The sequence below is a fragment of the Pseudochaenichthys georgianus genome, unplaced genomic scaffold, assembly GCF_902827115.2.
Source record: "Pseudochaenichthys georgianus unplaced genomic scaffold, fPseGeo1.2 scaffold_483_arrow_ctg1, whole genome shotgun sequence".
NCBI lineage: Eukaryota > Metazoa > Chordata > Actinopteri > Perciformes > Channichthyidae > Pseudochaenichthys > Pseudochaenichthys georgianus.
Window position 1 is genome coordinate 124014 of NW_027263047.1, and position 25041 is coordinate 149054.

Here is a 25041-nt window from a genome sequence, read left to right on the forward strand (position 1 = left end):
TCGCTTCCCTCTCCCTCTGGAACTCACTCCCACAACCCATCAGAGACTGCACTGACCTCACCACCTTAAAAAAACTCACAAAAACTCACCTCTTCAATCTGGCTTTTAATGTGTGATTGTTTTTGTATTATTTGACTTTAACTTTGACTATATATTTATTTGTTGTTCCCTTCTTTTCTTTTCACTATATCTGTAAAGCGTCTTTGAGCACCTGTAAAAGCGCTAACAAAATAAATCTATTATTATATTATTATAATCGTTAGCATAGCTAGCTAACCAGATGCTAATAACAACAAAGTTATTGACTGTATGATCAGTATGACAGATGAACAGATCGCCACTGGGCTTACAACTAAAGACACAGTCACGGTACGTCCACACAGTAGCTTTTTAAAAATCTTGAAAATCTTGGAGCTGGGCGTGTCTGACAGCTTGGGGATTTTTTGTGAGCAATGCGACCAACAACCAATCCCCCGACATACAAAGCAAAAAACCCCGGGGATTTTATGCGAGCAATATATATATATATAAACTCCCCAAACAGGCGAAAACCTACCAGTTTCACCCACTGTCTCTGCCACCTCCCTCCATGCCTGGTTCCTCCGGTTTGTATCCCGTTAATAGTTCTGGTCGTAAAGAACCGGGTGATTTGCTCCCGTAATTTCTCGTTTGGAATATGAGGAAATGAACTGCGGTCTGGTTCTCCCTGCTTACACGCGGTTTGATTGGCTAGCGCTTCTACTGTCAGATTTGCATAAACGTGTTTGATTGGCTGACGCTTCCAGCTCAGCTTCAAAAGTTGAACATTGCTCAACTTTTGAATCCTGGAAATCCTGGAAATCTTCGCTTCCCTCCCCCACAATGCAGTTCGGTGAAAAGCGAGGCAAAGTGACGTCATCCCCATTCAAAGTCAATGGGCAGAGAAGCGTTGGAAGCGGTGGAAGATTCGTCTAAAGCTGCTGTGTGGACGTACCGTCACGCAAAAAACTGCAGCATGTGTACAGCTCCTTATGCGTACTACAATTTTTGGAAGTGCCGGAGCGGCGTTCTGGTGCTCTCTGGCAGAACTGTACCCCTGTCAGACGAGACATATACCACGTGATGACACGTTAGGCTCGTGTTGTGTTCAAGGACCCTGACCTTGGCCAGGAAAAACAGGCACTCGCTTGTTTAATTTTTTTGCGGTCTAGATTTCTTAAATGTTTTCCTTTTTGCGTGTGTTTATAAATTACCTCGAGGGCCGTACCAAATGGTCTCACGGGCCGTATATGGCCCGGGGGCCGGAGGTTCCCCACCCCTGCTCTAGCCAATCAAACCGCGTCCTTGTGTGTCCGGGGCGGGAGATTCATGTGATTGGTTGTGGTCGAGTTTCAGACACGCCCACCGGCAAGCTTCAACGCACTCCGCCGTGTAGATGCTTCGTTAGGGTTACGCCTCCATTGGACTCCATTGTTTACTTCCATCACATAGTGACATCATTATGTAACACTTGCGCTACTATTGGTTAGCGCTCCAACACATCGTACGTGATAGGCTGAAGGGGCGGGACATCTCTAGTGGTTGACCAATCACGACAGAGGTGGCCAGCTAACCAATCAGAGCAGACTGGGCTCTGGTTTCAGACAGAGGGTGAAAAGAGTTGCTGCAGCACAGGCAGTATGAGAAGAATAAAGAGCTTTTTGAACATTAAAGCATGGAGACATGTCCCAGTAGAGACACAAAATACTGATATGAACCTGAGAATGAGCAGAATATGTGTCTTGTTTTGTTTCTGTTGTGTTGTTTGAGTTTTTCCTTGCAGCTGTCTCTCATGGTGGGACTTGTTGGTTATACATATGGATATATATTTAATTGCTGTATATGTTGCTGGATAATTTTATATTTAATTATACACTTTCAGTAGTTGGTTGTTGATGAATATTAGTGATAGTTTTATTTTAAATATAAATCTGCAAAATGTAACTTGGAACTTGTAGTGAAGGAGAAGTATTGTGTAGCAGGAATTGGAAATACTAAAGTAGAAGTATCTCAATGTTGTACTAAAGTACAGTACTTGTAATGTAGAGTTATGGTTAGTTTCCATCACTGGAAACAGCTTACCCAACATAGCTAATTTACATCCGTCACTTCCAGCTTGCAGAAATGCAGCCTTACAACCACATTTCATCTGCACAAGCAGAACAAACTCAAATAAAGTAGAGGAACTGCTCTGCAGTGTGGCTCACTGTTAGATTGTAGCTTTACAGAAACATGTGATCTGTGAATAGAATAGAATTGGCAACAGTGACTTGTATAACACCCTACATGACAAACTTTTCATGGTTTCGACATCCCTGATTATGACAACGCAACTTGTTTTGCATAATGTCCTGAACAAACGTCAGGCGTGGTGTTACTTCTATCTCCAAGAACACTCATCAATATTCACCAAGGGGAATTCACCCAACAGGAAGTGTGTGTTGATCCAGTTTAGGTACCATAAATCGGAGCTGAATCACATACAGTGGGAGCTACAGAGGCACCATTCAAGGACGGGAGTTTATTTCAGCATGAGAAGTAGTGTGTTCAGACAAAAATGTTTATAAGTGTACATTTTGTCATTTTGAAAACAAAATTGACCAAGAGCAGACGGCAACACTAAATCACTATTAAAGTCAATGCGTCAATAGTACGTACAGTCAATCACATTTTAATAATCAACGAGATACCACTGACAGGGGAAAACTATTAGAGAGACATGATAGAAAAATAAAAGTTTATATAAAGCAGCATTAAAGCTACAAAGGCTTCAAGTGCACAACAGAAAAAGAGCAAAAGGGAAAATAACAATCTCATATGCAGGGTAAATACTGGCTGATTCTGCCTATTGATTGGGACATCTCCATTAAAAACATACGTTCAATATTCACACAAAATGGATATTTATTGACTTTAGAGTGATGATTCACAAAAGTAGGCTAGGTGTTATGAAGTGACTCTGTCAATTATTACTTTTATCCACCCTGCTTACCACACGTTTTCACAGCTGTGAACGGAAAGTTAATACTTGCAAAATATGTGCATTCTGTAAATGTGAAAGAGGAAGAGGAACATGTTTTTTGTCTCTTTCTCTTCTTTGTTGGTAACTTAAGACGCCGTAAAGGGCGGGGAGGCTCTGAGGCAAAAATAGCCGGGCAGTTACAGTAATGCCAGGAAAGTGAAATAATTATAAACACGTTACATGAAGTTATCATATGATATATTTGTCACATTTCTATAGGAAAACTGTCACCTACTGCACTCTTCTTCAGTTGGTCATATGCTGTGAAAATGGGCTGTAAGTGTTGCACAATGTGTGACTTTTTAAGCCACTTCTCTTACGAACAACTATAAATGGCCAAACAGAATGCTGATGGGCATATTTATGCCATTAGGATTGGATTTGGATTTAGTGACACAATGGCATTTTTTTGTTTACCTATCCAAAAAATGAATACAGTAAACTGTTACATGACATACAACACTGGTAATATTGTAATGTTCTAAGTAGCAACAGTAGGACTTGGAGGACATATTGCAAACACTATATGAACTAAGATGTCATATGTTCCAGCTCATAAGATGACTTTTAAATATATTGATCCTAAACTGACTAACCTTTATGTAAAAGCAATAAGTGATGTCATTACAGCCCCAAGTGACCATTTCAATCATCTGACGCAGGTCTGAGTGAGATCACGAGACCATGGGACATGGTTCTCTTCAGCGAGGGCTCCTTTCCTCAGTTCTCACGGTGATCTTGATCTTCTTCTCCATCTGGGTGTCTTTAAGGGAACAAAAGGAAAATTGTTCCAAACAGTTCCTTTTGGTTAAGGAGAAAAATTGTCCAGCAAATCATTTTTCAATGTATATATGAAGCAGAAAGCAGAACAAATACTGACAATAGTTGACACTATATCAGATAGCTTTCTTTACAAGAGTTGTATTAAGAGTATCTATCCTGCTCTCTGTATGCTTAATAATAGTGGTGTTTCTGTCTTACGGTATGGTAGAGATAAATCATCATTATGACAGTTATATAATTACAGAGTTGGCTATGTGGATTAAGATGCAAAGACAATTACACTTTATCCATTACATTCTGGTTTAATTTGTATTGAATGATAGATTTTAGCTGGTTTGAGACAACATGCAGGGTTTTCAAGATCGTCCGCCATGGTGGTTTTGTTTAGGGGTCGATATGGGTTTGATTTTGTTTGTTTGTCTGTCTATTTGTGCACAATTAGGGAAAACTGTTGGCCCGGTTCTCACAAAACTTGGTAGAAGCAATAATAATAGGATGGGAGGATGTATATAATAAAGAGAAGGAGACCAAGTACAGAGCTCTGGGGGACACCGTGGGGGACAGAGGCTGTGGGGAATTAGCAGCTGCTGATAGAGAAATGTTGATGTCGGTCAGAGAGGTAAGATTTAAAACAGGAGAGGGCGGTAGTGTAGAACTGGAGGTGGCTGATGAGGATGGAGTGGTTAATGGTGCTGAAGGTGCAATAAGGTCAAGGAGCATTATGCTTATTGAGGCATTTAGAAATGCAAATTGATTTGAAGACCACAGGCAGAGAAAAAAAAATAATGTAGGAAAACAAGAAACGTCGAGAACTGAAATGATAAACTTGTGCCTACTGTCTGTCTCAGAGTCCCTGTCGGTCTCTGTCCCCGCAGACGCCCTCCTCCTCTTGCAGCCCTGGCTGCTCTCTCGTTCCGACACACTCCCCTCATCCTCCCGCTCATCTGAGCTGCTCCCTCGCTGTGTTGCTGCTGACGATGACTGACAAAGAAGAGGAATCAGAAAGAAATATTTTTCTCAAGTGAAATCAAACTAGGAAAGCTAATATTTTCTGTCACAAGGGGGTAAGGAAGGCAGGACCCAAATGAAGTATACAACAAAAGCTTTACAAAAGGCAAGCTTTATTAAATTAAAGCTCGTTCGACAAAACCACAAAAAACAGGAGCAGGTGAGGTAAAATGAAAGGAGAGAAATAAAACAAAACCAGGAATGACACCAGGAAAAGGAAACAGGAAAGAACACCAGGAACAAACTGGTAGCCGGAAACACGACACGGACTGACAATAACACTATGTCTGACGGGCATTTATAGAGACAGGACTGCATTTTGCCGATCTCTCAGGCAAAAAGCACTTTCTTTCAAGGTAAGATCCAATCTTCCTATTCCAATCCCAACAAACTATTGTATATCTTCTCATCCCTCCTTCCCCAGAGCCCCTTCCCCCTCCTCCCTTCTTCCAAGCAACTTTGTTAACTACTTTGAAAAAAAGGTTGATGATATTCGCTCTTCTTTCTCTGACTCACCTCTACTCACCGCTGGGTCACCAGACCCTCCTTTCACCCACACACTAACCTCCTTTTCCCCTCTCTCTCCAAGTGAGGTTCTTACCCTCATTACCTCTGCCCGTCCTACCACCTGTCCTCTGGACCCTATCCCTTCAAACCTCCTTCAGACTATCGCTCCTGATATTCTACCGTTTCTCTCCCATTTCATCAACACTTCTCTAACTTCTGGTCACTTTCCACACAGTCTCAAGGAGGCAAGAGTAAAACCTCTCCTAAAGAAACCCACTCTCAACCCGTCTGATGTTATAAACTACAGGCCTGTCTCTCTCCTCCCGTTCCTGTCTAAAACACTTGAACGCGCTGTCTTTAAACAACTCTCCTTTTATCTCCATCAGAACAACCTTCTGGATCCGCACCAGTCTGGTTTCAAGGCAGGTCACTCCACAGAAACTGCTTTCCGTGCTGTCACTGAGGAACTGCACACTGCTAAAGCAGCCTCCCTCTCCTCTGTCATCATCCTTCTGGACTTGTCTGCTGCATTCGACACGGTGAATCATCAGATCCTCCTTCGTACTCTCCAAGAACTTGGAGTTTCAGGCTCTGCACTTTCCCTCCTCACCTCATACCTCAAAGACCGCACCTACAGGGTTACTTGGAGAGGGTCGGAGTCCGACCCTTGTCAACTAACTACAGGGGTCCCTCAGGGCTCTGTTCTTGGTCCCCTCCTCTTCTCCCTGTACACAAACTCGCTCGGATCTGTCATTAGCCCGCATGGTTTTTCATACCACTGCTACGACACCCAATTAATTTAATCTTTTCCCCGCTCAGAGACCCAGGTTGTCGCACGTATCTCTGCTTGTCTAGCTGACATCTCTCAGTGGATGTCCGCTCATCATCTCAAGCTCAACCTTGACAAAACTGAACTGCTTTTCCTTCTGGGAAAATATTGTCCCACTCTTGACCTGACTATCAACATCGGCCCCTCTGTTGTTTCCCCGACTCAGACTGCAAGGACTCTGGGTGTGACCCTAGATAACAACCTGTCCTTCACTGCAAACATCGCTGCTACAACCCGCTGCTGCAGATACACGCTCTACAGCATCAGGAGGATGCGTCCCCAGCTGACCCAGAAAGCCACGCAGGTTCTGGTCCAGGCTCTCGTCATCTCACGCCTAGACTACTGCAACTCCCTCCTGGCTGGTCTACCTGCATGTGCCATCCGACCTCTGCAGCTCATCCAGAATGCAGCGGCTCGTCTGGTCTTCAACCTTCCTAAATGTTCCCACACCACGCCGCTCCTCCGCTCCCTCCACTGGCTTCCGGTAACTGCTAGAATCCACTTCAAGACAATGGTGCTTGCATACCATGCTACGAATGGATCTGGCCCTTCCTACATCCAGGACATGGTTAACCGTACACCCCAGCACGTGCACTCCGCTCTGCATCAGCCAAACGACTCGCTGCACCCTCGCTGCGAGGGGGACCCAAGTTCCCATCAGCAGAAACATGTGGGTTTGCTATCCTGGCTCCAAAATGGTGGAATGAGCTCCCCATTGAAATCAGGACAGCAGAAAGCTCACACACCTTCCGGGGGAGACTGAAAACTCATCTCTTTCAACTCCACTTCGAGCGATAGAATTACTAACAAAGGACTGGCTTATCTAAAGTTGAGTAGTTGAGTAATTGAGTAGCACTTGAAATGGTTTGGCTCTATGAAACCTGATGTACTTATATGAATCTGTTTTCCTCAAATTTGTTGTCTTCTTGATCGAATGCACTTATTGTAAGTCGCTTTGGATAAAAGTGTCAGCTAAATGCAATGTAATGTAATATTATGACCTTGACAAGATACAGATTGGGAGGGCATGCAAACACACAAGGGTAACAGGGGAACATAATAAGGCACAATCAAACTGCAGGGAAAACACAGGAAGTAAAACAAGACAAGAAACCAAGAGAAAATACATTTCCAGATTAAACAGGAACATTAAACAGAAATACTAAGATCATGAACATTTTCCCTTTGACATATGCAAGCACTGCCTTTACTGTATTTGCTTTGTTGACTTGAATGGACGTACCTTGCTTTTTGACGTTAAGGATTCTTGCAGAGCAGAATTCAGACTCTCCAGCACCACTACTGTTAAAGAAACATGAACCCAGTAAGTAGAATAGAGGTAGAAATGAAGAAACACACAGACGAGTGCAGTGTGAATGTAAGCTGTTCACCTGGACGCAGTGATATGGTGAGGACAGGCACCTTCTTCTCGTTGCTTTGGTCGGTCTTTCCATTCAACTCTTCTTTCTGATCATCCTCTTTGAATACCTGCCGTGACAAGACCATTGTGCCATGAGTCCTTTTTGTCCCTTTTACCGTTACCTCCATGTCTTCCAAGGTGCTTTCACACCTGTAATTCAGTTCATTTGGTCTGGGAAATTGTTTTATTACAAGAGGTAAACGTATAGTTAGACAGACTGAGACGTAAGTTGACTGGAAAGTTTTGTCAATCCTTTTGCATCATCAGCACCCACGTAGGGACATCAAATGATGTGATTGACAGAAGTTCATGGTGCTCTTTAACACTTCAGATATATATTTATGTTTGGTGTCAAAAAGAGCCCTCAAATAAATAAGTCATTATAAGCATCATAAGTCTTATTTGTCATGAATAATAAACCATACTAATCGGGCAAAGGGCCCACAGTTTATTTTGAACCAAAAGACCATTAAGCTGTGAAAGCACACACTGGCTCTACTTCACTCGACTTGCCTCACACAATCTAATTTACCAATTTGGATTGTACCCACTCTTGTGTAAACGAGAGAGTTGCTGAATCCTTTCATTGGCTACCAAATGGATGAAGTGGTGTGGTGTTCGTGTAGCTTTGCCAACCACCATTTGAATGAAAACACTGTCAAATCTCAGAGATGTGAAAAAAAGAAGATTCAGTCACTATTGATGATTTTGAAGAATATCCAATGACGCGCTACTGAATATGTTCTCTGATCAATCAGCAGGTTACAGGGTTGCCACCATTTAGTTGCACTTGTAAAGTCTGCTGAGGTGCTACGAAAAAAAGGTACCAGGTAATCTTAAATGGAAAAACAAAAATTGCAAGTCAAGTCGAATCCCACTATTATTGGCTAAAAATGTACCTTGTTATTATGGTTGTGGGCAGACTCTTTGTCTTGTTGTTTGCCTGGTGGGGTAGAGGAGCTTCTGGGGACGACGACAGGAGGAGATGAGGACACTGGTCCGTGTGCAGATTGATTGGCCTTCCCATCCTTGTCAGGGCTCCTTTGTCCTCTGTCTTCACCTTGTAAGGCTATGGGTGAACATTCTCTTGGCGTTTGGTTGGTTTTGGACTTTCCTCGATCTGATAGGTCCAGAGGCCCATCACATGTCCCTCTCTCTGCAAAGACCCTTTCAGTCTTAGGTGGCAGGATTTGCTTCTTCTCCAGGGGCATAGTTTGACTGTTCACAGTATCTGACATACTTCTCAACCGGACCACCACAGTGGGCTCGTTGGCCAGGGGTTGAGGGGTGCTGTGCCTGGTCAGGCTGAACCCCTGTCTTCTAGGGCTGGCATGATGGCTGGTGGGGATCAGGTTGGGATAGCGTGGCGGGTTTGGTCTCTGAGAAGGTTGCACCACCAGGCTGGTCCCCGGAGCAGGCGGGCTGACCCAATCAGAGGACTCAGAGAGGTGCCAGGGGAGAGTGGCAGGGCAGGTCTGGATTGGCTGAGGACGGCAGGGGACGGGAGCATGGAGCACATGTCTGCTGGGTCTCCCTTCTCCACCAGTTAACGTAGGAAAGTTCTTAAGAAGCAGAGCTTGAGGAGGGAGGGAGGGTCGCTGGTCCAGACCTTCTACACTCTCAGATCTGAGAAACAGAGGCCATTCTTTATTTAAAATAAAGAATTAAAGTACCCTAAATATAAACCTTAAAAAAAAATCATTGAGTATGCTCTCCTATAATATATTCATCTTTATTTAAAAATGTATTGTAACACTGTTATCCTCATAGTAATCTCAATTTGTTTGTAAATGTAACAGAATTCAGATTTTTGATATGCAATTGTAATCAAATACAGTTATCTTACTTTTGTATCCTGATTACGTAATCTCGTTACATGTAATCTGTTACTCCCCAAACCAGATTATATGATTACTTTTTTCAGAAGTAGGGAACACTTCAAATGTCTATTGGGAGTGCTGACTTTTGTTCTTCTTTCCATTTTTTTCTCGATCTTTTCTCAGTTGTCTTTGGATAAATATTGCACACCCAATCACCGATGTGTTCCATTTGCTGTTCTATTTTACAGCATATTTTACTATTTCCTAAGTGGCATGTCTCACCTCCGCTCTCCAGCATGGGGTATGCTAGGTTCTGTTTTCCAGGAAAGAGGCTTATATGAATCCTGTTAGAATTATGGAAGACGAGAAAACGAAATGTGTGGCTATTCAGTATCACATTCATAAAGGTAATAATTTCACATTTGTACATCATGCAAAATATGAATCTATTCAGGAAGAAAATTACCAGTAAAAAAAAAGCGATATAGCTAGCCTGGCTCTATGCAAAGGAAATGAAATAATCGACACACTTCTCGAGGATTGACAATAAGGAGATATTAATGATTGAGTGTTAAACCTGCAGTTAGGTTCATGTTTCTGTTACACTGAAAAAAGTGAACCGTTGACTTTAATTTGTTATTATGTCAACAGAACTGTATTAGGTTAGTTGAAAGCAATTATATTAAGTTTAAATAAAACAATATTAGATTCAACTTAATTGTATTGCTTTCAACTAACCTAATACAGTTATGTGAAATTTGATGACGTAATACATTTAATTAGTCAACATTTCAGTTTTTTCAGTGTACTTTTGGACAAAGTGAGGCTAGCTGATTTCCCTTTCTTTTAAAACTCTTAACTCTTATGAGAGTGATTTAGAAACTTACATAGTGGTTTCTGTTGATCCATCTCAGTTGTCTGTGTTGAGCTTCTGTGTGATCACAAACATCATCTAATGTAAAATTGTGAGCATGATAATCAATAAATACACAAGCAAACAGCTCTTCCTCATTCTCACCTTCACTTCTCTGGTCTGCCTCAGTTTTCACTACAACATCGCCATCTTCTGGCTGGTTACCGGACCTGCTGGTTGCCGTGTGGATGAGGGCCACGGGGCCCGAGGAGGGGGAGAGGTCGGGGGGGCTATGTGCTTTGACCTCTGTGCTGCTGTCACTCTGGCCTCTGCTGCACACACAGGGTTATGATTTATTACAGCAGGGGGGCTTTGTGGGAGGGGGGCCTTCAGGCAGACCACCCTCCATTGTCAGATACTGGTCAAACACCAAACATGTGTTCACATATATACAGAGGTGGAAGAAGTACTCAGATTATTTACTTAAGTGAAAGTAGCATTTCTACAGTGTAAAAGTGCTCGGCTTAAGTAAATGGCCTGCATTCAAAATATATTTAAAGTATCAAAAGTAAAAGTAGTCAATATGCAGAATGACCATTTAGGCACCATATATTTTTAATTTGTTGTATCAGTTATTTGTGCAGGCTGTGGAGGCTATGTATCTGTTCATCACTTCAGTTGCACTTGGTAAAATTGGTTTTATTTGAATTACTTTATATAATAATGTGTTGCTTAACCTATAATAATTTACGATCATGAATTATTTGATTTATATAATTGTATTCATAGTTTACAAATCTGCAGAGTAGCTAGTAACTAAATATGTAAAATAAATGTAGTGGAGTAAAAAGCACAACAGTGGCCTACAATATGTAGTGGAGTAAAAAGTATGAAGTAGCATAATGTGAAAATGTACATGAATTTGAGTAATGATGATATACTAACTCGAGTGCTGCTCGTAAACTCCGGAGCTCCTCTCGCAGCCTCTTGTTCTCTTTTTTCTGGTTGTTCATTTCTCCCGCTACAAGACAGACATCAAGCCATGATCAGCGCTTTGGACAACAACGTTTTCTTTTCAAATGTATTATTAGGTGAAAGAAAAAACATGGATAGAGTTTGAAAGAGAGTTGTTCTTAATGTAAAAGGCAAAGAAGTATGACAGCGTTTTCGGGTCAGCGCAGGTTCAAATGAAATCACAGAGCAGGTGGAGGGGGGGGTAATATATATAAAAAATATATTTCAGAGATTAAAATAATTAAATGTTAAAAATTAACAATGATGAACATGTAAATATAAAAATGTTCCCCATGTACATCAAAACTATAGGCCATTGTTGATGCTGACCCATCTATCTTTGGCCGTACTATAATAAGGCAAAACTATACAAAAATTAAATAAAGCATAATAATAATAACAGTACACATATTACCAAAATACCCATTCTCTAGGATAATAACGTGTCCAATTTGCAATGAAAGAATCTGAAATACTAAGATGAAAATGTACCATACAATCCTTATATGCCGTCTTAAAGAGAGATAAGAAATATATCAAATGAAAAAGTTTTAATGCTGATTCAGTCTGACGTGACAGAGTATGATGAAGGTGACAGATGGGAATGAATGATCACAGATTTGAAAGGCAAGCAGAATACCCAGCAGGGAGAGGTTGTGCAGGCTCTGGATCTGAGACGCTTCAAACTCCTGCTGTCTTCTCTTAGCCACTTCCTGAGTCACCGTGCACCTGTCACACAGCCCCGCCCTCAGCCTGAAACACACATCAGATACTCCATAACACACATCCTCTTTTTACATTCACATACATCACACACAGGCCACAGTGAGACCACGACACTTTGAATTCAGTCAACTAAGTTGAATTTATAAGCATTCAATTGCATCATTTCCTAATTCAATACACCTTGTGGTCGATAATGTTAGCAAACATTAAACAGATTCTATTGTGTTAATGGCATTCATGTTAGCTGACTTTGTTCCACTTGTGCTACTATTAACCTATAGTATTTATATTACCATTATATCATTTTGCCAAAGTGTTTGTAATACACCTCTCTGAAGAACCAGCACCTTACTGTGGTAGAGAGGTGTGTGTGCCCTGATGAACCTGGGGGCTGTGTTGTCTGGAAACTTGTGTTCCTGGTAGGGTCTCCCATGGCAAATTGGTCTCAGGCAAGGGGCCAGACAAGAAACAACAAGAAGTGAGGATACCCGGTCCGGAGGAAGCCCGGGGTCCCTTTCTGGAGCAGGGCCCAGAAGGAGGACTCGTCGGCGAGCGTCTGGTGGCCGGGCTTGCCACGGAGCCCGGCCGGGCCCAGCCCGAAAAGGCAACGTGGGCAACACCTCCGCTTCTCCGTCCCGCGGGCCCACCACCTACGGGAAACAGCGATGGGGTCGGGTGCGCTGCCAGAAGGGTGGCAGTGCAATCAGAGGGTCTCGACGGACCAGACCCAGGCGACAGAAGCTGGCTTTGGGGACGTGGAACGTCACCTCTCTGGGGGGGAAGGAGCCGGAGCTTGTGCGGGAGGTGGAGCGGTACCAGTTGGATCTGGTTGGGCTCACCTCTACGCACAGCGTCGGCTCTGGAACCTTACTTCTGGATAGGGGTTGGACTCTATTCTTCTCCGGAGGTGCTCAAGGTGTGAGGCGCCGGGCGGGTGTGGGGATACTCACAAGTCCCCAGTTGGGTACATCGTTGTTGGAGTTTACCCCAGTGGACGAGAGGGTCGCCTCCCTACGCCTGCGGGTTAGGGGGGGGGAACTCTGACTGTTGTGTGTGCTTATGCACCCAACAGCAGTTCAGAGTATACGGCCTTCTTGGAGACCCTGGAAAGAGTCCTGTATGGGGCTCCTGAAGGGGACTCCTTAGTCTTGCTGGGAGACTTCAACGCACATGTGGGCAATGATGGAGACACTTGGAGGGGCGTGATTGGGAGGAACGGCCCCCCTGATCTGAACCGGAGTGGTGGTTTGTTACTGGACTTCTGTGCTAGTCATGGATTGGCCATAACAAACACAATGTTCGAACATAAGGATGCTCATAAGTGTACGTGGTACCAGAGCACCCTAGGCAGAAGGTCCATGATCGATTTCGTTATCGTATCATTGGACCTGAGGCCGTATGTTTTGGACACTCGGGTAAAGAGAGGGGCGGCGTTGTCAACTGATCACCATCTGGTGGTGAGTTGGGTCGAGTGGCGGGGGAAGCCTCTGGATAGACCTGGTAAGCCCAAACGTGTAGTTCGGGTGAACTGGGAACGTCTGGAGGAGGCCCAAGTTCAGGAGGCCTTCAACTCGTACCTCTGGCGGAGCTTTTCAGGCATTGCTGTGGAGGTTGGGGACATTGAACCAGAGTGGTCGGTGTTCAAAGCCTCTATTGCCGAAGCCGCGGTGGGGAGCTGTGGTCTCAAGGTCCTAGGTGCCTCAAGGGGCGGTAACCCTCGAACCTCCTGGTGGACACCGGTGGTCAGGGAAGCCGTCCGACTGAAGAAGGAGGCCTTCAGGGATTTGTTATCCCGGGGGACTCCCGAGGCAGGTGCAAGGTACCGACAGGCCCAAAGGGCAGCAGCCTCATCCGTGGCCGAGGCAAAGCAGCGGGTGTGGGAGAAGTTCGGAGAAGACACGGAGAAGGACTTTCGGGCGGCACCAAAGTTGTTCTGGAAAACTGTCCGACACCTCAGGAGGGGGAAGCAGGGGACCATCCAAGCTGTGTACAGTAAGGATGGGACGTTGTTGACCTCAACTGATGGAGTGTTGGGGCGTTGGAAGGAACACTTTGAGGAACTCCTGAACCCGACAACTCCGCCCTCTATGTTAGAGGCAGAGCTGGAGTATGACGGGGGATCAACACCAATCTCCCGGGGGGAGGTCACTGAGGTCGTTAAACAACTCCACAGTGGCAAAGCCCCGGGGGTGGATGAGATCCGCCCAGAAATGCTGAAGGCTCTGGGTGTTGAGGGACTGTCATGGTTGACACGTTTCATCAACGTTGCGTGGAAGTCGGAAACAGTACCGAAGGAGTGGCAGACCGGGGTGGTGGTTCCCCTTTTTAAAAAGGGGGATCAGAGGGTGTGTGCCAATTACAGAGGCATCACACTACTCAGCCTCCCCGGAAAAGTTTACTCTAAGGTACTCGAAAGGAGGGTCAGGCCGATTGTCGAACCTCAGATTGAGGAGGAACAATGCAGATTCCGTCCTGGTCGTGGAACGACGGATCAGATTTTTACTCTCGCAAGGATCCTGGAGGGGGCCTGGGAGTACGCTTATCCGGTCTACATGTGTTTTGTAGACTTGGAGAAGGCGTATGACCGGGTTCCCAGGGAGTTACTGTGGGAGGTGCTGCGGGAGTATGGGGTGAGGGGGTCTCTACTCAGGGCCATCCAATCTCTGTACTCCCAAAGCGAGAGCTGTGTCCTCGGCAGTAAGTCGGTGAGGGTTGGCCTCCGCCAGGGCTGCGCTTTGTCACCAATCCTGTTTGTAATATACATGGATTGGATTTCGAGGCGTAATCTTCTCTGGTCCCCTCCCCAATCTGATCAATGATGACATGTATAGCCGCATGTCATCATTTCAGCGCTGGTTGTCTTGGTGGTGCCCAGCAAACAATGTGGGCTTCGTAAATAATTGGACAGCCTTCTGGGGAAAACCTGGTCTGATTAAGAGAGACGGCATTCATCCTACTTTGAAAGGTGCAGATCTCATTTCGGCAAACATTTCAGGGCTTTGTGGACTTAATCCATGACGAACTGGAGTTGAGACCAGGAGGCGGAGTCGCAGTCTTACACGCTTCTCTGCGCTCTCTCCAAGGCAGTCATCCATAGGAATCCCGAACCCAATAAAATACTCAATATTAGCGGTGTGTGTGTCTGCCCAAGGACAATTTAAGGTAAAACCTAATAGAGGTGTCATACATAATAACCTAATAAAAGTAAATGTAACAACTACTACAGTGCAACAAAACAGGAAGATTAAATGTAACATACGAATGTAACATAAGATCTCTAGCATCTAAAGCAATATTGGTAAATGATTTAATATCAGATTATAATATTGATATATGCTGTCTCACTGAAACTTGGTTGAGACATGAAGAACATGTCAGCATAAATGAGGCCACTCCACCCAGCCATGTCAACACTCATATTGCTCGAGGCATGGGCCGAGGAGGTGCAGAAATCTTTGACTCAAGTTTACTTATCAATACTAAACCAAAATTAAATTATACCTCCTTTGAAAGCCTCGTTTTTAGTCTTACGCATCCGACCTGGAAAACTTTGCAGCCCATCTTATTTGTTACAGTGTATCGTGCACCAGGTCCTTATTCAGAATTCTTATCAGAATTCTCTGAGTTTTTATCAACTTTGGTTCTTAAAACAGATAAAGTAATTATCGTAGGTGACTTTAATATTCATGTTGACGATGATAAAAATAGCCTTACTGTCGCATTTAACTCTATATTAGATTCTGTTGGTTTCTGTCAGAGTGTAAATAGACCAACCCACTGCTATAATCACACTCTCGACCTTGTTCTGACTTATGGTATTGAAATTGAGCAACTATTAGTCGAACCGCATAATCCTGCTTTATCCGACCATTTCTTAGTAACTTTTGAAGTACTATTACGAGACTACAAAGCATTAGTCAAAAGCTCTTGCAGCAGAAACCTATCTGTTAGTGCTATAGCCACATTTAAGGAAGAGATTCCACCAATACTTAACTCGATAGCATGTCTGCATGTAGGGGAGGAAACTTATACAAAATGTACACCACCCCAAATTGATCATGTTGTTGATAGTGCTACAGATGAGCTGCGAATACAATTAGACTATGTTGCTCCTTTGAAGAAGAAGAAAATAAAACAACATAGATTAGCTCCATGGCATAATGCCAAAGCCCGCAAAATAAAGCAAAAGTCTAGACAACTTGAAAGGATATGGCGTTCCACTAAACTTGAAGAATCTCGTTTAATTTGGCATATTACTCTCAATGAATATAAGAAAGCACTGCGTAAAGCGAGAGCAGCCTACTACTCTTCATTAATAGATGAGAATAAGAATAATGCAAGATTTCTTTTCAGCACTGTAGCCAGGCTGACAGAGAGCCACAGCTCCATTGAGCCTTCTATTCCCATAGCACTCAGTAGTAATGATTTTATGTGCTTCTTTAACGATAAAATTGTTACTCTTAGAAACAAAATCAATGACCTCTTGCCTTCGACCAGTATAGTGTTATCAACAGCTCCCGGAATCGTAAGTTCTAATATTACACTAGATAGTAAACTAGAATGCTTTTCAGCCATTAACCTTGAACAATTACATTCAATGATTCTCTCTTCTAAACCATCAACGTGCATGTTAGACCCAATTCCAACTAAGCTGTTGAAGGAAGTTTTTCCATTAATTAGCACTTCTTTATTAAATATTATCAATATGTCTTTATTATCAGGCTATGTTCCACAATCATTCAAAGTAGCAGTGATAAAACCGCTTCTTAAAAAGCACAACCTCGATCCAGAGGTTTTAGCCAACTATAGACCTATTTCTAATCTTCCGTTCCTCTCAAAGATTCTTGAGAAAGCGGTCGCAAAACAGTTGTGTGATTACTTAAAAAACAATGATTTATTTGAAGATTTTCAGTCTGGCTTTAGAACACATCATAGCACAGAGACAGCTCTGGTTAAAGTCACAAATGACATTCTAATAGCCTCAGACAAGGGACTTGTTTCTATTCTTGTTTTGCTCGATCTTAGTGCTGCATTTGATACTATCGACCATGACATCCTATTGCAAAGACTAGAGCACTTAGTTGGCATACAGGGAACTGCTTTAGGCTGGTTTAGGTCCTATCTATCTGAACGCTCTCAGTTTGTACGTGTCAACGATGAATCTTCCACGCAAACGAGCGAGTCGTGGCTGTGGTCCTGGATCATCGGTCCTGGATGGATATCCTCGTGGATTCATCTTCCTATTATACACACATGCATTTCCAAACATTTGGACTACCTATGTTGCAAATTTATTATCTTTTCAATTTACACACGGCATCTATTGCACGTCTGTCCGTCCTGGGAGAGGGATCCCTCCTCTGCTGCTCTCCCTGAGGTTTCTCCCATTTTTCCCTTTAAACTGGGTTTTCTTTGGAAGTTTTTCCTTGTACGATGTGAGGGTCTAAGGACAGAGGGTGTCATATTGTCATACTGCTATTCTGTACACACTGTGAAGACCACTGAGACAAATGTAACATTTGTGATATTGGGCTATATAAATAAACATTGATTGATTGATTGATAGTTGTGGGGGAGGGGGTCTGCAGTTCGGTGGACTAAGGATTGCACCACTGCTTTTTGCAGATGATGTGGTTCTAATGGCTTCATCGGTCTGCGACCTTCAGCACTCACTGGATCGGTTCGCAACCGAGTGTGAAGCGGCTGGGATGAGGATCAGCACCTCCAAATCTGAGGCCATGATTCTCAGCAGGAAACCGATGGACTGTCCACTCCAAGTAGGGAATGAGTCCTTACCCCAAGTGAAGGAGCTCAAGTATCTCGGGTCTTGTTCTCGAGTGAGGGAACAATGGAGCGTGAGATGGGCCGGAGAATCGGAGCAGCGGGAGCGGTACTGCAGTCGCTTTACCGCACCGTTGTGACGAAAAGGGAGCTGAGCCAGAAGGCAAAGCTCTCTGTCTACCGGGCCATTTTCGTTCCTACCCTCACCTATGGTCATGAAGGATGGGTCATGACCCAAAGAACGAGATCGCGGATACAAGCGGCCGAGATGGGTTTTCTCCGCCGGGTGGCTGGTGTCTCCCTTAGGGATAAGGTGAGAAGTTCGGTCATCAGGGAGGGACTCGGAGTTGAGCCGCTCCTCCTTCGCGTCGAAAGAAGCCAGTTGAGGTGGTTCGGGCACCTAGTTAGGATGCCACCTGGGCGCCTCCCTAGGGAGGTGTTCCAGGCACGTCCAGCTGGGAAGAGACCAAGGGGTAGACCTAGGACCAGGTGGAGGGATTATATCTCTTCGCTGGCCTGGGAGCGCCTTGGGACCCCCCAGTCAGAGCTGGTTGATGTCGCCAGGGAAAAGGAAGTTTGGGGCTCTCTGATGGAACTGCTGGAACTGCTACCCCCGCGACCCGACCACGGATAAGCGGGAGAAGATGGATGGATGGATGGATGGTTTGTAATAGATTTTTGATTCAACCATTATTTAACCAGTAATACATTGAGATTAAAAACCTATTTTTCAGAGTGTGCTGGCCAAGACAAGCAACAAAAAAGTATCAAGCGTGTGTAGGCATCACAAAGACACATGAACAAAATGTCCTAAATGGAAGAGAACTATCAATTATAATTTCTAGAACCACAGTGGCATCCGTACCTGTTCTCCAGGGTCTTGATGTTCTCTGTGAGGAGTCTCTGCTGTTCTTTCATCTGCTGGTTTTTGGTGAACAGATCTTCCATTCGCTTTGTATCACTGTTTACATGCAAACACACATAGAAACACACATCCACACACTCACTGTCAGATACGCATACAACAAGAATAAGGCTGCTGTCTGAATGTTATGAGATGACACAGCGTGTCTGATTTATATGTTCAGTGAGAAAGCATTATTGTGATAACAGCCAAATCAGTTAGTAGAATCAGAAAACAATCCCTGTGTCTTTAAAATATCACATGCTGTTCTTAACATGTAAATACACCCTCTACTTATGTTCATGTAAAGTTATCCATTACATTGATTATGTAATACTCATTGCAGCACTCTTAGCACTAATGTGTTGTTATCTACAGGTTACAGAAACAGGGTGACTTACATATAAACATAGTATTTGTTGTTCAATGTTGCTTTTATATTTTTTTCATTTATGCCTCTATCTACCTAATGTATGTACATAGTAAAACAAATTAAAAAACAGTTCTAGGTTTATTTTTACCTACTGTACGTTCATTGAGAGCAACGTACACTCGAGTCAAATGAATTGTATCAGAACACAGACATATACAACATCACTGATTCACCTATGAGCATTTAAAATACAAGAAACTGAACAATTCTGCACTAATGGTCAGTGCTGTATTAATGTATTATTGGATTTGAATTATAATTACACATCAGCATGTAAGCTCTACTTCTGCTAAGCTGAAGCATACTGTCACCTGGAATGGATTGACATCAATGCAGTAAAAGGAGTTGATCTGACTTTAAGTTACAGGTAAGGCACAACCTGTACAGCACAGTACGTCTGACGAGTTATACCAGCTGACATTATAATTAATCAGCTATTGAGCCACATTAAGTGGACCAGTGTTTGATAGAGATGAGATGATTCACTATAAGATGTAAAGACATTCTTGAATAGAGTGGTGCAAGAAAAAGTCGTTAAACCTTGGTATGAGTTAGCATTTGACCACTTAAGCTACCTCATCTCTAAGTACTTCTACCACGTCTGCCAAATATGTTGTTATATTCCAAAAAGCATGGAGAAATCCCATTGCTTGTTGTGGAGGGAGCCCTTGCTAGGCATCATCACTGTGACTTTCTATTGTAGCAATGATCTAAAAGAAGACAACCTCTCTACCAGGATGATTTTCCACTGGTTTTAAAAAGAAACGAAAGTGTTGTGACTCAGACTGAATAACTTGTTGCAACATGAGCTTCCTCACAAGCTCCCCGACACGGGCACACACGGGGCCAGGTGCAGGAGCAGCCCGGTCCACACACTGCTGGCTCTACGGCTTAACTTGAATATCTTGAAAGCGTTGTCTAAACACGACCATTGTAAAACCTCAGGGGGTGAGAGATCCACCCACCAGCCTTTCTTGTTGGACAGCTCTTGGATTTTCATCTGCCACCCTGAAAGTCAAACACACATGGTTTTAACCCTTGCCACAGGATACTCTGCACATTACAGCTGCTTTACAACTTTTGATGGCTTCTGGTTTCCCGTTGTACACTCACCTTCAACTTCCCGCTCGTGGACCTCCCTCAGTTTCAGGAGCAGGCTGTTGAAGCACTCCATTGTTACCTCCTCTGATTTCAGTCTGATTGCACAACAGAAGAGAGACAGAAAATATTTTGTCAACGTTTTGGATTCATTGAATGAAGCTGAAAGCGATGATAATGCATTATAAACAGACTTAATCACACAGTAGTCCTGAGTTCTCCTAGATATTGTAGAGGGGACAACAAGTGCAGAATGAAAAGAGCTCCAGTACAGGCCTTCAACTAGGAAATAAACTTGGAATAATTGATAGAAATATGACCTTTTTGATTGTTAAATGTAGGGAAAAACTGAAACGTTGACTTTAAATAATTGTATTATGTCAACAGATCTCACATCACTGTATTAGGTTAGTTGAAAGCAATAATATTAAGTTGAACCTAATATGTTATTTAAACGTAATCTTATTGCTTTCAACCTACCTAATACAGTTATGTGTTATTAGTTTACGTAATACATTTAATTAAATTCAACATTTCAGTTCTTTCAGTGTATGAACGTAAAGAAGGTGGCATCAGATCTGTGTCATCATGTATTTGCTCAATCTGTTTGCATTGCACTTTGTTTTATTTACTTTTATAAACACCAACTAATACCACCTTAGCAAAGCCTTGTGATATTTATTGCAATTTATGAATGTTTGGCTTTTCAAATATGTTATACGCAGATTGATAATGTGCATAAAACCCTACAGATAGTCAATGAAATATCCTTTAGGGTGTATTAGACTTGACAGTACACAATTGTATGACCATTCACTTTTTCATTCATTTTCTTTCTCCCCTGCACTAAAATAAGATACATCTACTAATGTGTGAAGATAGTGAGACATTCAAGGTTGTTGGCCGTTGTAGCCTGGGGACTGTGTTGTGTTCAGGGTGTACGTCACACACTGCTGCTGCTGCTGCTGCTGCTGCTGCTGCTGCATAAAAGCTGCTACACGAATGTGGCGGCAAATGTTGTTGTTATATCAAGGATGATAGGAACCCGATAGACTGGTTCTGCAAAGGGTTGTGTTTCAAGTATACAAAACCCCAGCTCTTATACATTGTGTATATGAATGCAGATTAGTACAGCACATGGTGTCGATTTGTGTCACTGATTACAAATAAGATCTTTTGTTGATTTGAAGTCTCAATGCAAGCAGGTGACTTAAAGTGTCACTTTCAGCTTGCTCATTATTTCATGATCACTACAAGCACATTCATTGAACACTATTGAGCGTTTTGATCAGCGCGGATCAGACGCTCTCAACGTGTTGGGATATGTCAGGAAAAGGGTGTCAGTAGAGCAAGAAAATACCTGTCTGCCTCCATGTGCCCGCTCTGCTGTCTCCAGATCAGTATTCTCACGCACAGGTTGCCAATATGTCTTACCTCCTCGTGAACTAGCATTGAATTCCCAGAATCTTTAAATCTGTTATGTCTGACGCTACTCTATGACACTCCTCCCACTATTAGCATTATGACATAAGGTGGAAGTACAGTATGCAGCTTGGATGCTCTACACCTACTGTGTAGAAATACATGCATGTGTGTAGTTGTCAACCTGGCTGCTTATCTCACCACTGGAGCTTCAGCAGGATCAGAATCAGAACACCTCCCATCTGCTGCTGCTCTGCTGTCTGGCAGAAACCAAACTTGAGAAGATGTTCAGCTGCTGAAATATATTCACTGCAGTCACCCTTTATCGACTGATTCTGTTTGAATCAAGTAAAAAAACCTCTTTGGAAGCTTCTGTTGGAGCTGCTTTGCTTCCAAACCTCCCATTGTCCAACTGTCTGAGTATTAGTTTTGCAAGAGTATGGCTTTAAAGCAAATAACAATACATGATAAATGACAGAACTCCCCCCCAACCACACACACACACACACACACACACACACACACACACACACACACACACACACACACACACACACACACACACACACACACACACACACACACACACACACACACACACACACACACACACACACACGCACACGCACACACACGCACGCACACACACACACACACACACACACACACACACGCACGCACGCACGCACGCACGCACACACACACACACACACACACACACACACACACACACACACACACACACGCACGCACGCACGCACACACACACACACACACACATACCATGTATACATCACTTCAGGGGACATTACATTGACTTATCCTAACCTTAACCATAACCAACACATGCCTAACCCTAACCCTTAACCTTACCCTTAATCTTACCCTAACCAAGTCTTCACCCTAAAATTAATAGGCGCATTCACACTGCAGTACTTTTCTCACAAAGGTTCATGAGAACTTAGTTCATGAGAACTCTTGTCGCGTTCACATCAAAAAGAGCCGGTACTAAAAGTAGTTAATGCGAACCTTTTTACCCCCTCGAAAGTCCCTGCTAGAGAGCACACTGCTAGAGAGCAGGGACTTTCGAGCGGCTCTCTTGTGAGAAAAGAGCTATATTCCTGATTGGCTGGGCGGATTGCAAACCACGCCCCGTTAAACTCCCAAAAAGTTTTGTGAAGCCGCCATTTTATTATCCTCGCATTAGCATTATTAGCATTAGCATTAGCCCAGCGCAGAAACGCAGAGAGACTAACTTATGGCAACACAAAATAAAACATGGGAGCGGTGGAGATGAGGAGGTGTCGGCGTTCTGGCAATTTACTCGGAAGGCTTCAGTCCCCAACTCCGGGGACTTCCGGCCGGGGACTTTGGGCGGCAGTATACGCCGTGAAGTGGTTTGCGGCCTGCCAGTAAACCCAAAGCAGAAGAAGAAGAAGTGACGTCAGCGGCTTCATTTGCCTAATCCACCCCCAGGGACTTTTTCTGGTGTGAACGCGATCTGTACTTAGTTCATGCGAACTAAAGAGTTCTCATGAGAACTAAAGAGTTCTCATGAGAACTATGTTCTCATGAACCTTTGTGTGAATGCGCCTAATGATTCCCCTTATGGGGACCTTCATTTTGTCCCCATAAGGGAGGCGAGTCCCCACACGTGACTGTGTAAACAGATTTAGGTCCCCACAAGTATAGTAATGCTAGGCCACACACACACACACACACACACACACACACACACACACACACACACACACACACACACACACACACACACACACACACACACACACACACACACACACACACACACACACACACACACACACACACACACACACACACACACACACACACACACACACACACACACACACACACACACACACACACACACGACCCCAGAGCAGATTTATTTTTGCACATTGTATTCACTTAATTAAAGGACTTACAAGCAACTATAAATAAAATCAACTACGAGCTGTGGTTGTATGCCAGCTCTGTCCTTGCCAGTCCTCCAGCCTGCTGCACATACCTGCCCCCCCCCCCCTCCCCTCCCTGTCAGGTAATCTATTCCGGCCCTCAGGCAACAGCTTCAGCTCATTCAGATGGAAACTCACCTCTGATATCGGAGGCCGTCTCCTGCCCTTCACTCGCCCGGTGCTGGAGATGATCTGAGTGATACAGAGACAGAGCGATAGTGAGGAGAAGAGAGGAGAACAAGGCGAGGGAGAACGCCCCACACCCTCCCCTCTCTCCACCCCAAAAAACCGGTTGGAGCTGTCGTCCCCTTAAGTAACGCAAACACTGAGGCCCGGGCAAGTTGGCCCTTGATTTTCCTGTTCTGCTGAAATCCCACATAACCGGCTAAACTGGTCCCATAAAGCCCTGTGGGGATAGAGAGAAAAACTGACTGGCAAACACAAAGCCGCAGAGCAGAAGCCTGGCACGTGGAAATCAGAAGTTAGAGTTATTTATTTCATTCAAAAGAAGGAAAGAAAATAATAACTCAAGTAACTAAGTACATTTGTTCCATGTTTGCTACTTTGTACTTCTATTCCACTACAGTTCAGAGGTACATTGTCTACTTTTACTCTACATTTATTTAATACCTTTAACTAAAGGTAAAGTAACTACTTTACAGATGTGGATGAATGATGTGAAATATAACCAAGTGTTAAATCAGACTTTAGTTCCACCTGGAGTGAATCCACCAGCTACCCTGCAGTCTACAAAGTACTTCAGACTAGCTGCTCCTTCACCAGCTTTGAGAACACCTTCATGATCAATCATTATAAAACACATCATATATTATTCTGAAATGGACCAATCTGCACAACGACTACTTTTACTGTCGCTACTTTCACTAGATTTTGGTGCTAATAATTTTATACTTTTACTTGAGGACAATTTGAAGGACTTTTACTTGTAACAGAGTATTCCTACTCTCCAATACTTCTACCTTTACTTAAGTACGAGATCTCAGTACTTCTCCCACTCCTGATAACCTTGTGATAAGGAAAGATTCATAGCCCATCGAGTGCTGGAATGTAATACATTATATAAAAGACTCCTTGTGTCTCAAACTTTAAACTGTATGAATGTTGGACCCAGAGGTTGGAATCAGGCAGGTGGAGTGAGATAATAGTTATAGTCTACATGTTTGTCCATCACCATAAAGGATTCATATCTTGAATTCTGTTAGTGTGTACCATACTGTGTGAGTGAGAGGAGCCATAAAGCAGTGGCAGGGTGCGGTGGACTCGCTGACAGTGGCGATGGTATGTAAATACTATGAAAAACAACAGACAAGAGCACTGGCACGTATGTTGACACTGAAACTGCACAATAGACATGATGCATGCCTCATCTGAAAAAACGCCATTTCCTGATTCCTAAACCAGAT

The 25041-nt window shown here is 43.5% G+C and overlaps 1 protein-coding gene across 2 annotated transcripts; it reads right to left on the bottom strand.

Moving 5' to 3' along the window:
• Positions 1–2543: 2543 nt before the first annotated feature.
• Positions 2544–23811, bottom strand: rbbp8l (retinoblastoma binding protein 8-like). Of its 2 annotated transcripts, none has more exons than XM_071202497.1 (14): positions 23756–23811; positions 20232–20314; positions 20084–20126; positions 18647–18742; positions 11915–12027; positions 11206–11281; positions 10426–10589; positions 10295–10338; positions 9690–9751; positions 8487–9213; positions 7559–7655; positions 7411–7469; positions 4660–4804; positions 2544–3803 (listed from the first exon to the last, which is right to left on the bottom strand). In XM_071202497.1, the coding sequence occupies exons 2-14, from the start codon at positions 20290–20292 to the stop codon at positions 3742–3744; spliced, it is 1749 nt and encodes a 582-aa protein (XP_071058598.1). In that variant the 5' UTR covers positions 20293–20314; positions 23756–23811; the 3' UTR covers positions 2544–3741. The 2 variants fall into 2 exon arrangements, with proteins under 2 accessions (XP_071058598.1, XP_033934689.1); XM_034078798.1 differs by having other exon boundaries at positions 10426–10592.
• Between the last annotated feature and the right edge of the window lie 1230 nt (positions 23812–25041).

Coding starts and splice junctions, on each gene's coding strand:
- rbbp8l (XM_034078798.1), bottom strand. CDS start 20,292: ATGGAGTGCTTCAACAGCCTGCTCCTGAAACTGAGGGAGGTCCACGAG. Junction 11,282..11,914: donor GCACAACCTCTCCCTGCTGG/GTATTCTGCTTG, acceptor TCTGTCTTGTAG/CGGGAGAAATGAACAACCAG. Junction 7,470..7,558: donor CACCATATCACTGCGTCCAG/GTGAACAGCTTA, acceptor TTTCTTTAACAG/TAGTGGTGCTGGAGAGTCTG.